The sequence below is a fragment of the Mesoplodon bidens genome (genome assembly GCF_964165515.1).
Source record: "Mesoplodon bidens genome assembly, chromosome: 1".
Classification (NCBI taxonomy): Eukaryota; Metazoa; Chordata; class Mammalia; order Artiodactyla; family Ziphiidae; genus Mesoplodon; species Mesoplodon bidens.
In genome coordinates this window covers 9,742,613-9,757,270 of record NC_138176.1, presented here as the reverse complement: position 1 = coordinate 9,757,270, position 14,658 = coordinate 9,742,613, and the positions used below count along the sequence as shown (strand labels likewise).

General features: G+C 49.4%; 1 protein-coding gene across 1 annotated transcript in view; it reads left to right on the top strand.

Moving 5' to 3' along the window:
- HTRA1 (HtrA serine peptidase 1) overlaps window positions 1-14,658 on the top strand; it is a 57,295-nt gene that overhangs the window by 29,288 nt on the left and 13,349 nt on the right. The window contains exons 2-3 of the mRNA XM_081231322.1: window positions 3,168-3,267; window positions 3,681-3,885. Coding sequence (XP_081087448.1) covers window positions 3,168-3,267; window positions 3,681-3,885 — 305 coding nt within the window. The remainder of the gene's footprint in view (window positions 1-3,167; window positions 3,268-3,680; window positions 3,886-14,658) is intronic.

The following is a 14,658-nucleotide window of genomic DNA, read 5'->3' as shown; positions in this document are numbered from 1 at the left end:
TGCTGGCCTTGTTGGAGTTAAGCCTCCTTTTGGCCTTTCCCAGGGAGCTAGTCCGAGGAAGCCCAGATGCGTTCGTTTACAGTTGTCTCTGGATGATGCTCACCAGTTCTGTGCTGGGAAGGAATGTTCCTATCCCCTTGTTTATATCTCCTGTTGGAGAAGGCAGGGAGACACACCAGTTAAATAACCACAACTACCTGGGATCCTGGAAGGGTAGCAGATGTGTTATGTGGAAAAGTTGTAGGTTTGCTCAGATTTTTCTGTTATTTATACACTCTGTGAAGAAAATTTAGTGTCTCTAGAGAAGTCATTTATAGTCTCTGAGCCTCAGTTTCTCTAAATATAACATGGGAACAATATCTGATTTTCCTCTTCCACAGGAAGGGTACCATAAGGAAGGCTTTTCTTTTTTTAATAAATTTATTTACTTATTTTTGGCTGTGTTGGGTCTTCGTTGCTGCACGCGGGCTTTCTCTAGTTGTGGCGAGCCGGGGCTACTCTCTGCTGCAGTGTGCAGGCTTCTCATTGTGGTGGCTCCTCTTGTTGTGGAGCTCAGGCTCTAGGCACACAGGCTCAGTAGTTGTGGTGCATGGGCTCAGTAGTGGCTCACGAGCTCTAGAGCACAGGCTCAGTAGTTGTGGCGCACGGGCTTAGTTGCTCCACGGCATGTGGGATCTTCCCAGACCAGGGCTCGAACCCATGTCCCCTGCACTGGCAGGCGGATTCTTAACCACTGCACCACCAGAGAAACCCCAGGGAGGCTTTTCCGATGGTACCATATGAAAGGGCTCTGAAAGCAAAAATAATAAAAATGATGCTACCATAAATTTGTTGAATTAGTTAATCTTGCTTAGTAGTTGCAGATCTTTTTCTGCACCTTACAAAAATCAAGCTATGCAAAAAGAGAGCAGATTCCAGCCCTGAAATAAAGCAGCTCAGAGCCCAGTAGCCATGACAGAGAGGGGCCCTTTGTTCATCGATGGTCTTTCACTTCCAAGAAGGAAAGCTTGGGAGAGGCAGGCTGGTACCCGGGATGTCCCTGTGCCCAGGGGTATTGAGCTGGAGAACTGAGGTCCCTGGTGGGGACGCACAGCCCAATCTGTACAGATGCTGTGGTGCCACTTGGGACGCCTGTGGACATGCAGCTCTGAGAGCCACAGAAGACTTGAGAATGTCACAGCTTTCACAGCCCGGCACCTGGAGAACGGCTATACCCCTGGCACGGAGGGGTGTGTTTGTGTGTAGGAGTGTATGTATCTGTGTATATGAGTGTAGTTGTGTGAGTGTAAGAGCGTGTGTGTATACAAACGTGTTTTGGTTTGAGTCAGAGTCTGTATGTAAGAGCATGTGTGCATGCGTATGTGAGTATGTGCGTGTGTGGATGTGTTTCTGTGTGTGTACATGTGAGTATATGTATATGTGTGTACGATCATGAGTGTGAGAGTGTTTGTGTGTGTGTGTGAGCATATATTCATGAGTGTGTAAGTGTAGGTGTGGGCGTGTGTGTATGTGTGTTGGGGGCACAGGCCCTTTGGTTAGCGAGGGGCAGTTCTGCAGGCCTGTGGTTTCCTTTTAAACTTCAGCCTCCTTGCGAATCCCCCTGTGTGAATGGTGAGGGAGGTAGACCAGTGCTGCTCAGACCATCTGTGGTGAAGGGTCAGGGTTCTTTTCCTTTTATTTCCTACTCATCATGGATCAGTACTTTTGTAAAATATGCTAAAAATGAATTACTACCAAAATATAGTTTAAAAAGACACAAAATATCAGCCCCAACTTAAAATTCTTAGATGCAAGAGGCATAAGATTTCTCCGTCAAATTTCTGTGAAGGTTTCTGGAAGCTCCCTGTGAGTTCCTGCATGGGGCCAGGTCGCAGCGGGGCTGGCAGAGCTGCTGGGTGCAGCCCTGTGCTCGACCCACGGGCCGAGGTGGAGAGGAGGGAAAGGAAGGGGTGTGGGGGTTCTTGGCTGCAGACTGGCCTGGAGCCCCTCTGCTGTTCAAGCAGAGAGACTTGTTCAGGGGTATCAGCAGGTGGCACGGGTTTGGGGTCAGAGCAAGAGGCTCAGGCTGCCTCTGCCACCCGTGTGCCCACAGAATGGGGGCTCCCAGCCCCTGAGTCTCCAGCTCATTTCTTTTTTTTTTTTTCCATTTTTTTTTAATTCTCTAGTATTTTAACAGTTTAATTTTTTTTTTTTGCTTTATAACAAATTTAATCAGTTATACATATACATGTTTCCATATCCCCTCCCTTTTGCGTCTCCCTCCCACCCTCCCTATCCCACCCCTCCAGGCGGTCACAAAGCACTGAGCTGATCTCCCTGTGCTATGTCCAGCTCATTTCTGAGTCAGATGCCATGGGTGTGCACATAGGGCTGGTGGTAACTAACTTTTTGCCTTGCTGGGAGACCTACGTCAGATTTGTGATCGATAGTTTTGTCTGAAAGGAGCTTTGCAAATGCCCACCATACGGGGGTTCCCTAATTACAGTGCATATGTTTATAGAGAGAATTATGGTCATTCGATTTTCTCCTTTTTTTTTTTTTTCCCAACAGAATCAAGGCATCTCTTGTGTCTTTTGGCCTGGGATGTCCTGGGGTCGGGGAAATGGAGTGAGTGCTTAAGATGTGGTGAGAAGCTGCTCTGGGGACAGACAGCGGGAAAGACACCATCTGTGCCTTTGCCTTAATGCTTTTTCATAGTAGCCTTTTAAATCTATAACATTTGATGGGCATCTTGTCAAAAACAGCCTCAGCCCTCCCCTCGACAGTGGCAGTGTGCTGAGAAGGGCTGCTGTGTGGTGCTGCGGGAGTTGGGGAAGGGACACTGGTGGACGGTGCCATGTCAAGGTGGCCCTCGGGCGACCAACTCTTTGGAATAATGTAGAAGACCCGGGTATCTGCTGGTGCCTCTGGTTCAACATTTTCGAGGTGAAATGATTGAGAGCGAGGAAGCCGAGCCAAGAGGTCATCTTTGGTGGGTTTTGCTGTCTTATCCGAGTGGGTATTTCCTCAAGAGCCAGAAAGATCTTTGCAACTGAGCCCAGTTGCAAAGGGCTCTTGTCCTCACCGTCCTTCAGGTTTTTTGGCTCTTCTAACCTGTATCTTTCTCCAGGTGACCACAGCACAGAGCACAGCATCTTTAAGTGTCTCGTCTTTGTTTCTGTTCCCAGGGCAGGACGATCCCAACAGTTTGCGCCATAAATACAACTTTATTGCCGATGTGGTGGAGAAGATTGCTCCTGCTGTGGTTCACATCGAACTGTTTCGCAAGTAAAGAGAGCCTTCCTTTTGTTCCAGGGCCTCTGAAGCTCCCACTGAAACCACTGCCATTAGCAAAACATCAGAGCTATTTAAAGTGTCACTGAATATAGTCCTACAGGAAGACAAGCATTTCTCCCTTGGGATGTTTTCCTGTTTGACTACTTAAATCTACATTCTTGACCCTTCTAGATGTTTTAAGAACCTCTGGTTCTGAAGAGATTCCCTAAGACTATTTTCTAAGTGGAATGTTTGGATGCGTATAGATGTCAGTCTAACCTTCCATTTTTTAAAGTTAAATAAAGCCAGTGTGTCAAGTAACAATTGCTAGATGCGTGCTCCTGTTACAGGATCAGTTCATCAGTGTGTCTCAGAGCTGATCTGAAGATGTTTCAGCCTTAACCAGGTACTTTTTTTGGTTCTAGGCTTCCTTTTTCTAAGAGGGAAGTGCCTGTGGCCAGTGGGTCTGGGTTTATCGTGTCCGAAGATGGACTGATTGTGACAAACGCCCACGTGGTGACCAACAAGCACCGAGTCAAAGTTGAGCTGAAGAATGGCGCCACGTATGAGGCCAAAATCAAAGATGTGGATGAGAAGGCCGACATTGCACTTATTAAAATTGACCACGAGGTAAGTGTGTTCCCCACCTGCAGGACAAAGTTCTCAGATGCCTTGACTGACATTTGGCTGAACCTGGAGAGGTCAAAAGGCACCAGAACTCCCTGATTTCATGAGATTCTGAAGTGGGACCACACTAGTCAAGTCTGGACCAAAAGAGAACATTTAGGAGATGCTGAGTGTGACCTGGGGTGGGGGAGGGGAGGGAGCTCATGGAAGCTTCTTTAATAAGCAGGCTATCAGGTGAGAGTTTTAACAGTAGTGTTTTCAATTTTTATAAAAGAAAGCAATAGGTTTATAAAGAAATTAGTAGGTAAGCAGTGAAAATTGAGTTTCCCTTCCATTCTTACCCCTGAGGCAACTGTGGCTACAGATTTCTGTTCATTTGTGCACTCATCACCTATAGAGAATTTACTGGGTTTTGAAGTTAGCCATCATTAGCATGTGAACAGCCACTCTGAAAACAAACCAAGTCTCCCAAAATGGGTTTTTGCAGAGTTACTAGGTGTGTTTTAAAACAATACTCCACACAAAAACGTTTTGGAAACCGTGAATGAAAACAAAGCTAATGGAGTTCATCCTCATAGCGCTTCTCAGAGCTTTTAATATGCTAACGTGCATATGACTCCCCTACAAAAGGGTGTGTACTCTAAACTACAATTTTCTGAGTGTAGATTTTCTTTTTTTTTTTAAACTGAGACACGAAGAGCTCAGTTTGGGAAAAGGCTTGCTTTCTTTTGAAATCTTCTCCATGTAGGCATTTTTGTTCTGTTGATTTGTTTAGCAGAGTCTTCATACCTGAACTTAAATCCAATTTTTTTAGACCATCAGCAATTCCCACTCTTTGGTACGTTAGTTATGGAGGTTTGTTTTGCTATGTGGCAGGTGCCTAGAGAGGTGGTGTTTTCTGGTTTCTCCACACCCTTGTCATTTTCCAGACTTCATCTGGAAAGAGGAATCACGCTAGGCTGGAATCTTGTTTCTGGCCCAGGAAAAGATCATAGACCTAGAGCCAGGAGGGATCTTCTCCGGCTCTCTGTACATTTTACTTGATCCGATCTGTGAAGTCAGACCCAGGTGGTACAGCACGGGCTGTTTATGTTTGTGTTGTTGATTGGGACAGAAACGGGCTCTGTGCCTGGTGTAGGTACCTAGGTAACTGGCCTTTAGCGAGGTCTCAACTGCGTCTTATTTCTGTTAGGTTACCGTGGAATTTCTGTAACAACTAATCTTTCAAAATTTGTTTATCAGTCACAGTATAATCATAATAACGTCTACTTGATAAGCTCCAAAGCTGGACCAGGCTCTGCTTTCATTTGTAACTTTCACTTAATCTGCACGATAGCTGTATTATTGCCATTTTATAGAGGAAGAAACAGGGGTTCAGAGAGCTTAAGTCACCTGCCCGAGGCCACACATCTAATGCTGTGGTGAAGTTTTAGCTTCCGAAGCCGGCCAGGCTCCCCAAGTGCCCAAGCCCGTGACCGTTACGGGAGGGACGCAGCCTGGCCTTTTGGTGTGATGGGCTGACTCAACTTTAAATAGCCCACTGGGAGGCTGGCACACCCCGGCTTAGGTTCACACTGTGTGAAAGGTGTCCAGGATGCGGTAGTCTCACCGGAAGGAGGCGACCAGGATAGCATAGCCTGTGGCCACACGCGGGACTTCTCAGCTCCACCGAGCCCTGGGGAAGCAGCCAACCTTGCGGGCTGTCTGCAGGCAGGGTGCTGGTCTGGACGCTGCGTGAACGGCCCCCGCAGGCTCATTTCATGTTGGGCACGCGTGGGTGCAGCCCATGCAGCTGCTCTGGCCGGGGGATATTCTTTTCAGCTTTTGAGCCAAGGTGGCGAGTGTATTCTCCTGCCATCCCTGGCCTGTCCCGGCTGGCTGTGAACCATCTCCCATCTCGACAGACCAGCCTTGTAAGTTGTTTCTGACCTGGCTCCTGCTGTCCCCGGGAGGCTAGCCTTCCTGCCAGCAGCACGCTATTTGAGATGCGTTTCTAGCCCAAGCCTTTCAAAATGGAATCGGAAATGAGAGGATATTAAATTGCAGACGCCCACACAAGAGACTGGTTTCCACTGACTAAACTGCTTTTTTTTTGCTGATCGTAGTTGGAAGTGGAGAGAGTAAAAACATCTCTTCCAGCTCTGTCCATTTTGTTCCCTTAGTCTGATGATTGATTATTTAGGAGAGGGGGCCGGGGACTGGCTTGTAATGAGGCTCAGTTTGGAAGGAGCCTCTCACCTGGGTGAATACAGATGTGCCCGAGCACATGATAAACATGCCGGCAGCGCTGGGGGTTGAGGTGAGCTTGCCTCGCGCTGTGTCACCTCAGCAGCAAGAAACAGGGCAGGAAATCTCAGAGGAGGCAGAACAGAACCAACCAAAATTGGACTTGAGGGTCGAAGTCATTCCGAATTGCGCTTGCCGTGTGAGGTCAAGGCCCAGCCTCCCCAGGGCCATTTGCTAATAACCCAGTGGAACTGGTGTGACCGCCCCCCCGCATACACGGGCCCGATGGTTAAGTTGGTGCCTTATACTCTGGGCCCATTTCCTCCCCCCAGCGCCAGGATTTCACTCGAAGGGCTCTCCATTACTTAAACAGCCCTCCTCCTTCCTGAGCGTGCGATTCGTGCCACTTTTAATGAATGGAAATGACCGTGGACATCTGTTGTCACTGCTCACTTCTCACCCACACTGTTCCCCCTTCTTCTGGGAGCAGAGGCCAGCATCTCCTTCGGGGTCCATTTCTCCCCCACTGGAAAGTCTTGAAGGGACCACCAGTCATGGCACCCCACCCTCCGGGGCCAGGTGGACACAGGACCCATCAGACCGAGCAGATCCTCAGCTTGGAGCAGCGGCTGGATGCCACCCACAGAAAAACAATATGGGGGAAGCTGGTGTAGCCTCTGCTGCCGGGACCCCGCTGCCCTGAGTTCCTGCCCTTTCTGAGCCTGATCTGCCTACTTTCCCTTCCATTTTGCAAGCCCCACCTCACATCTTCCGTACACCTGCCTCGGCTTGAAGTTGCCAGAGACGTTTCTGGGCTTTTGCGACCAAAGGAATTTTTGCTTCTCACTGCCAAGCAGGCACATGTGCACTCACTTTCCCCGCTGAGTTTTGAGCCAGGAAGAACCTTTGGAAGAAAGCTCACTGAGCAGAGCAGCTGTCTTTCCCTGGTCTGCTGCTCCCACCAAGCTGGAGAAGGAGGGTGTCCCCCTGCAGGCCTATCCCCTCCAACCACAGCCGGCCCGGACATCTCTTTCTGTGCTTCTGTCCTAGGATTTGCAACTCCCCTTTCCTCAGGACCATGACTGGGACCAGCATTCATCAGGGGAGGGAATGCCAGCTGCAGGAAGGACGGACAGTGTGCATGCAAACAGTTTAATAGAAAGCAGCTTTGAGGGCAGACTAGTTCAGCCTTACATAAAAGCGGTTTCCAAATGTGTTGAACATGACACTGGCTGTGTCTGCAGAACATTTAACAATTTTCTCCAAAGGCAGCATTTTGTCTCTGCAGTTTTTTGGCTGAGTAGTTCAGGGAGAGAGAGAGAGAGGGAAAATATTTGGTTTCTTTAGGCCAGAGTGCAGGACAGAAACACTGGGGATGTACTGAAGAAGGTGAGAGAGGAAAGTTACTTTTGTCCCGGCTGCTCTTCCGCTGTGCTGGTTTGGGAAACAGGCAGGAGAAGGTCATCTGTCCTCCCGCCTTGATGATGGCAGCTTTCCGATCGGGTCCTGTCTGCCCTGTGTAAACCCCTTCACACGCTCTCTGTTCTTACAGAGAGATCGTAACTGCTCACAGGGCCTTGGAGGGCCACCCAGCCTGACGGGCGCCCCACACTCCTCCCCCTGCCCCTCCCCCTCTCTGCTACCCCCCCGCCCCCCATGCAGGGCTGTTCTCCTGGGGCCTTGGCCTTCCCTCCCTGGGGTGTCCCCATCCAGCTCCTCCATAGGTGACCTTCCTTGTCCTTCAGGCCTTGGGTTAAATTCTGCCTCTGCCCCAGACGGCCCTTCCCTGACCCCCTACCCCGGGAGCACCCCACGTCCCAACCTCCCCTCATCACTCTGGGGATGCATAACCCGGGAGATGATCACATTTCATCGTTTATTTTTCCCTTCTCACCCCTTCATCGTCACTCACGATTGTCTTATTTACTTGTGGATTTCAGTTTCTCTCTGCTGCCAGAATGTGAGGGGCACACCTGTCTTAGTCACTTGTGAGGAGGTAAAGGCTCAACAGCAGTGTCCTGGGTATGAATGGCAAGCCCTCCGCTCAGCAGCAGGCAAGGCCGGCTGCCCTGAGGGCTCGGGGAGCAGGAAGGCACTGGGGCTCCTGCAGTGATCCGCTGCCCCCTTGCCGGTGAGGAGGTGGCCGCGCAGCAGGCTGACTGCAGAGCAGCAGCCCCCAGACTCCGAGGCCAGTTCTCATCTGATCCAGCGGCTGCCTGGGGTTTGGATGGCGTGTTGCTTTGCTGGGGCCCCCGTAGCTCTGCGGTCTTTGGTAACTCAGAGCCCTGGTGAGGTGGTGAGGTTTCCTGTGGGCGCCTCCCCCCACCCCCGCCGACGCCAACACCCAGGGGAATATTTGGAAGCAAGCTTGTCGAGGCTTGTGAAGTGGTTTTCTTCCCCCACTCCCAGACCTACATCCGCCCTTGGCCACCTTTGGGCCAGATGCCACCTACGGCCCTGTTTGAAGTGGCTTAAGAGTGACAGCCCTGGGCACGGGGGCTGCTTTGTGGGCAGAGGGTCCTTTTCCTGCTGAGCGGGCTCTGGTCTCTCCAGGCCTGTCTCCTGGAACGTGGCAGTGGATCTGCCCCGACTTCTCTGAGTGAGGAGGGTCCAGGCGGCCTGGGGACGATGGTGGGGGAGGGCAGTGGCGGGTGCCAGGTGTGACTCGTGCCCCTCCACTCCCCCACCCTGTGCCCAGCCTTCAGCCAGTTCCCCTCAGACAACCTTATTGTCAGAAGGCGCTGACTCAGCCGCCTGAGCTCATCCAAAAGTGAATCAGATAACACAGAGCCTGTGCTGGACCGGCTCCCCATCTTCTGGAGTCTGTCACTCATCCTTGTAAAGTAACCAAGAGCTGGAATGCTACTTGCCCTACCATAGTTACCCTCGTATTTTGTTTCTGTGTTTTTCCATTTGAATTCTTTTCCCCACTCCCTCCGTCCTGGTCGTTTTGTGGTCTCTCCTCTTTTCCTCCCTGAACTGAGAGGCCTGCATTGCATTCGTTAAAAGAGGCTCCAGACCCTGTCGATGTAATGAGGCTTCTGTTACCGTATTGATTTTTACCATTTTTAGAGGGATGCAAATCGGTACTGCATTAGGTGATGTCAATCCAGACGCTGGCGTGGAAGCCGGCATTTTTGCTCTGGGCCAGCCTTTGTCCAGAGGCTCATGGGGACGAGGCTTCTCATTGTTCTCATTGCAGCTTCTCGTGGAATGAAAATATTTCAGTTCCCCAGACTATCAAAGCTGGAGCCCTCGTGTGTTCTCTGGCCCCATTTCAAGAGCTTAGTTGATTGTTAAGGAAATTCTTTGGCTATGTTTTTCTCTTAATATGGTAATGCTTTTTTTCACTTTGGCAGACTCTCTTCAGGGTATTCGACCAAGATTATTATTTATGGTTCTGACAGAGCCGTTGGGTTTCGGGACTGAATTTGTAGGTGCCTCATCGGGAATGTCTCCTTCACTGAGGAGGGAGGGCATGCATTGCCAGTTTAGTGAGTATGTAGCAGTGTGTTGGGGCCCAGGGTTGGCCAGCTGTGGCCTGCAGTCCAAATCCGGCCCTCCATCTGCTTTTGTAAATAAAGTTTTATTGAAACACAGCCATGCCCATTTGCTTATGTATCAGTAGAGTCTACAGCTGCTTTTGCTGGACGGCAGCAGAGTAGAGTAGTTGGGATGGAGACCGCATGGCCCGTGTAGCCAAAAGTAGTTACTCTTCGGCCTTTCACAGAAAAAGTTGGCCAACCCCAGTGTGAGATGATTAACACCTTGTTCTAAAGGAGCAAAGTGTACTTGGACCAAAATACGCTCTTAAGACCCAAGTGAGGTGAAGCACGAGGTCACTCCAGGGGAAAGGGCAGAGAAGCTGATCTCATTTGCTCTTGTGGGGACTGTGCTTTTTTGCTGAAAAAGATGCTTCAGTCTTGCCGGATTAAGCAGAGAGAGGCCTTAGTTTTGACCATTTCTCTGTAATATCGGTAGAGAGGAATTTTGTGAATTTGAAGATGTTTTCCAAATTATTATTCAATTTTAAATCCTAATGATCTTTTAAGGTCTCATTGGTTCATTCTTTCAGTTATTCCTTATTCATTCATGGAACCTATAAATATTTATTGAGCATCTATTTGACCAAACACTGTGTTAGGTGCTGAGGATATAACAGCAATGGGCAAAAGCCATGGAGCTTACGGTCTAGTGTGGGAAACAGGTAAACTGGAATAAATATGGTGGTTGGTACAATGAAGGAACAGATAGAAGAAGCAGGAGAAGGCACTGGGGCTGGGGAGACCCTGAAGGTAGTACAGGCAGAGACGCTTATCTGAGGAGGTAACATCCAAGCTGAGACGTGGAGGACAGACAGAGCCAGCCAAGGGGAAGAGTGGGGTACCTAGGCTTGCTTAGATTTCCTTTTCTGCCCATCCTGAGGACTTGGACCTTCGGCCCAGTGCAAACTTATTTCCCAGGGAGTTTTTTAGAGGCCTCCAGAACACAAGCCAGTGCCTCTGGTTAGCTGGTTCTTCTGCATATTGTCCATGTATCTTACTGGCCTTGGTTCTTTGGGGTTCCTGATCGTACTCTGGAAAGCTCCAATTTCTTATGTCAATCTCCTGAGAGTCTAGAAGTGCAAAGGATTCATAATGAGCTGGTCACCTCTTATTCATGGCAGGATGGAGGCAGTTTCCCAAAACTGGTTTCCTAAAACCAACCACTTTCTATGGCAAGGCAGACATAAGACATTCTGGTGAACTGAGGACTGATTATTCTAATAAATGTGCTAAGCAACAAGTCACTTTTGTTAAATAAGGCACCAGAATCTGATAACGAGAACATAGGACTCAGGGTATTTCCCTTTTTGCTTTGGCTGCCAGGCAGCTCATAGAAACCGTTGGCCCTGTGGCTAGAATATTTCCTATGCCACCATTTTATGTCATAAAGAGATATGGATTAACTTATTGTAGTAAGCCCTGTGTCATTGACCATCTCAAATTATTTTTATCTAGAGGAGGTTATACGCCTTTAAGAATTTTTTAGAATAAATTTTACAAGAACGATATATCCTGCATATGGAGCCACATGAGCTCTAAGTGGTCATGGGTAATGGTCACTGTGCCCTCAATTCAGTTCAGCAGTTACTGAGTGGCTGCTGTGTGTTGAGCACTGAACCTACCAAACAGAGTGAGACCACAGCCCTTCCCTTTGTGGAGCTGGTGGGTGTAAGTTGTCCCTTTACCCCCCTGAGCCCTGAGCCTGCCACCATATAGACGGCTGAAAACCAGGCTGCATCCGGAGTCCTTACCCAAACTGAAATGCCAGGCCCTGGCTAACCCCAAGGTTAGTCCAAATATTGGACTAATCCCAATTTTAAGATCCTACTGGATCTTTTCACATCTGATTTGTTTATTTGTTCATATATTCACTTTCACATCCAATGATTTTCATAAATATTTATCGGCCAAACAACGTTGTAGCAGCAGTGGCTAACTTGAAGTCGCCAGATAAAAGTGGAGGGGCTGATAGATGAGAAGACAAAAGTTACACTGGATGAGATGGTGTTTCTCCTGGTCTCCATGCCACAGACTATATACAGTCACTGGCTGTCGGGCTCCCGTATAGAAATGTGGACATTTCTATATGGGAAAATTTGAAATGCCAGCGTTTCTTGATGTAGCTTAAAGGAGTCTAAATATCATGGTGGTGTGCGTAAACAGTGAGGGGGAAGTTTGCTTCATTAGCCCTTTCTCTGTTTTGTTTTTGCGTAACCATCCTCTGTTCCTTTTCTCTCTTTCCCTCCATCTCCCCCACTTCTCTCGTCTGTCCCACCTGAACATCCCCCCACTCATCCCACCTCTTCCCCTCCTCCCCTCCCTGTAGAGCAACTATAATATGTCAATCTAGGGAAACGGATGGGGGTAACTTGATTACACCGTCCTTCCGAGTTCTGTGCGTGCTGTGATCTCGGTGCTGTGTAGCAGGTCCTTCCTGGCCTGGCCTCTCGGCTCACCTGCTCACTGCAGCCGCCCTCCCTTGGTTGTACCCTTGACCTTGTCATCACTGATAACCTCTACGCTCTCTAGTCTGAATCCCAAGCATCTCAGTCTTGGTCCACCTCCTCCTCCCCCGGCACAGCTGCTTCATGGGCATGTGACCTGTGCCCTTACAGACCCTATGCTCAGAATGGAACCCCGCTTGAGGGTTTAATGCTCTGAGGTCTTTGTTTTAATTTTATCTTTGAATTTGTGCTTTGTAAGTGAAGTCTGATGAGACAGTGGAGTATGTGCTGGGGCTTAGAGCCTTGGCCTCCGCACTGTTCCTTTTCCTGTTGCCTTCCTACCTCCCCAGGATGGGTTCTTGGCTTCCCTGCTCCTCTGGCCCCTGGGACCTCTGACCCCCCACAGCAATCACTGCCACCCTCCTTCCCCCAGGGAGTACAGGCATGGGGTACATACACCCCACAGCATCTTGGGCAGCGGGTGGATGATGGCACAGGTCATCCTGCTGGCAGCAAGGCAGGGCTAAGCCTTTTCCACCCCATCCAGGTACCTAGTGCATCCTGGTGCCGAAGGAAGTTGCAGTGCCCTTGGGGGTGGTCCATCCTCTGTGGGTTGGGGCAGTGAGCTCTTGGGAAGGGGAGAGGCCTGGCTCTGCAACCCTGTCCCTGCTCGGGCACAGTGCATGGGTCTGTCCAGTAGCTGCTGAGCAGGGCACTGAGTCTGAGTCTCCTGGGTCTGCACTCACCCCATGGAAATCTCTGTGCCCCAGGGAGCATGACACTAAACAGCAAATAAGAACGTCGGGACAGATGAAGGGAGAGAGAGAATATAGAAGAAAAAAGAAAGCTTTATATTTTAGTACCTTTAACGGCACTTTTTATGCACTTTATGAACAAGGGGTCTCCCATGTTTATTTTGTCCTGGGCCCTGCCAATTACGTAGCAGATCTGTGGTTCACCTGGGTCCACCCATCTGCTCACACTTCCTGGTCCCTCAGCCCCTCGTGGGCTCACTTCCCTCCTTCCCCAGGCAGGATCCTTGGGTCTCAGGCAAGCCTTAGCTGCTAACATCCCCCTGAACTCTGTGGTCTAGTTTGCTGTTCCTTAGGAAGCACGCAAGTTCAATGGCACTGCTTCTTGCTGTGTGTGGGGGACGCGCACGGGAGACGTGCTCTTTTCCTCCATTGCATATTTTTTAAAGAAAATGAAAGGTTAGCATAACTGTTTCCAGAAGACACATTGAATCACTTAGTTGACTCTCAGCCAGTTGCTGCAACATTAACCTCTGAAGCAAACTTCATCCAACACACAACACCAGCCTGCAAGCCCCAGCCTCTTGAAAACGGTGTGCTGGGCGGCTGGCGGATACAGTGGCTTCTGCAGATTCAGCAACAAAAATATTTTTGTAACAGGAGCAGTTTATACTTTGCAAGGAAGAGAAAGAAGTAGTTGACTTGCCTCATGAGGTTAAAGAAGTTGCCAATTTTTCTTTTAGTTTTATTTGTTCATTTTATTGCTCTTCTCTCCAAGCTTTAGTGAATGAGGTTGCAACGAGAAAAGCGCTCAAGGGCTTTTAGGCCAAACCCAGGGCGGCCAGAAGCTGAAATGTTGATGGATCATTGTTTTTAGGTCCCCTCTAGATGATTTCTGGCTGAGCCAGCGTCTGGAGAATTCCAGGAATCCCCTTTCCTCTTTTTTTTTTTTTTTTTTTTTTGCGGTACACGGGCTTCTCACTGCTGTGGCCCCTCCCGTTGTGGAGCACAGGCTCCGGACGCACAGGCTCAGCGGCCATGGCTCACAGGCCCAGCCGCTCCGCGGCATGTGGGATCTTCCCGGACCGGGGCACGAACCCGCATCCCCTGCATAGGCAGGCGGACTCTCAACCACTGCGCCACCAGGGAAGCCCTCCCCTTTCTTCTTGCGGCTGTAAGAGTTTGCAGGGATCATCTGACCTCTTTGCGAAGTTGTATGAAAAGAGATTTATGAAGGACTCTGGTGCTTGTTTTTTTCCTTTTTAAAAAAATAAATTTATTTATTTATTTGTATTTATTTGGGGCTGTGTTGGGTCTTCGTTGCTGCGCACGGGCTTTCTCTAGTTGTGGCGAGCAGGCGCTACTCTTCGATGCGGTGCGCGGGCTTCTCATTGCAGTGGCTTCTCTTTGTTGCGGAGCATGGGCTCTAGGCGCACGGGCTTCAGTCGTTGTGGCGTGTTGAGCTTCAGTAGTTGTGGCTCGCGGGCTCTAGAGCTCAGGCTCAGTAGTTGTGGCACACGGGCTTAGTTGCTTTGTGGCATGTGGGATCTTCCCGGACCAGGGCTTGAACCCGTGTCTCCTGCATTGGCAGGCGGATTCTTAACCACTGAGCCACCAGGGAAGTACGTCTGGTGCTGTTTTGATCTCACCAATTTAACCATTGTCTGCTAATAGGTTTTTTGTTTTTTTTTGTTTTTTTTTTTTGAAATCTACCAGGTCTTCTGGAAAGATCCCTAATTGTCAGAGCTGGGATGACTTTGGACATCACCAGGCTCGACTCCCTTATTTTAGAAGTGATAAAACTGAGAC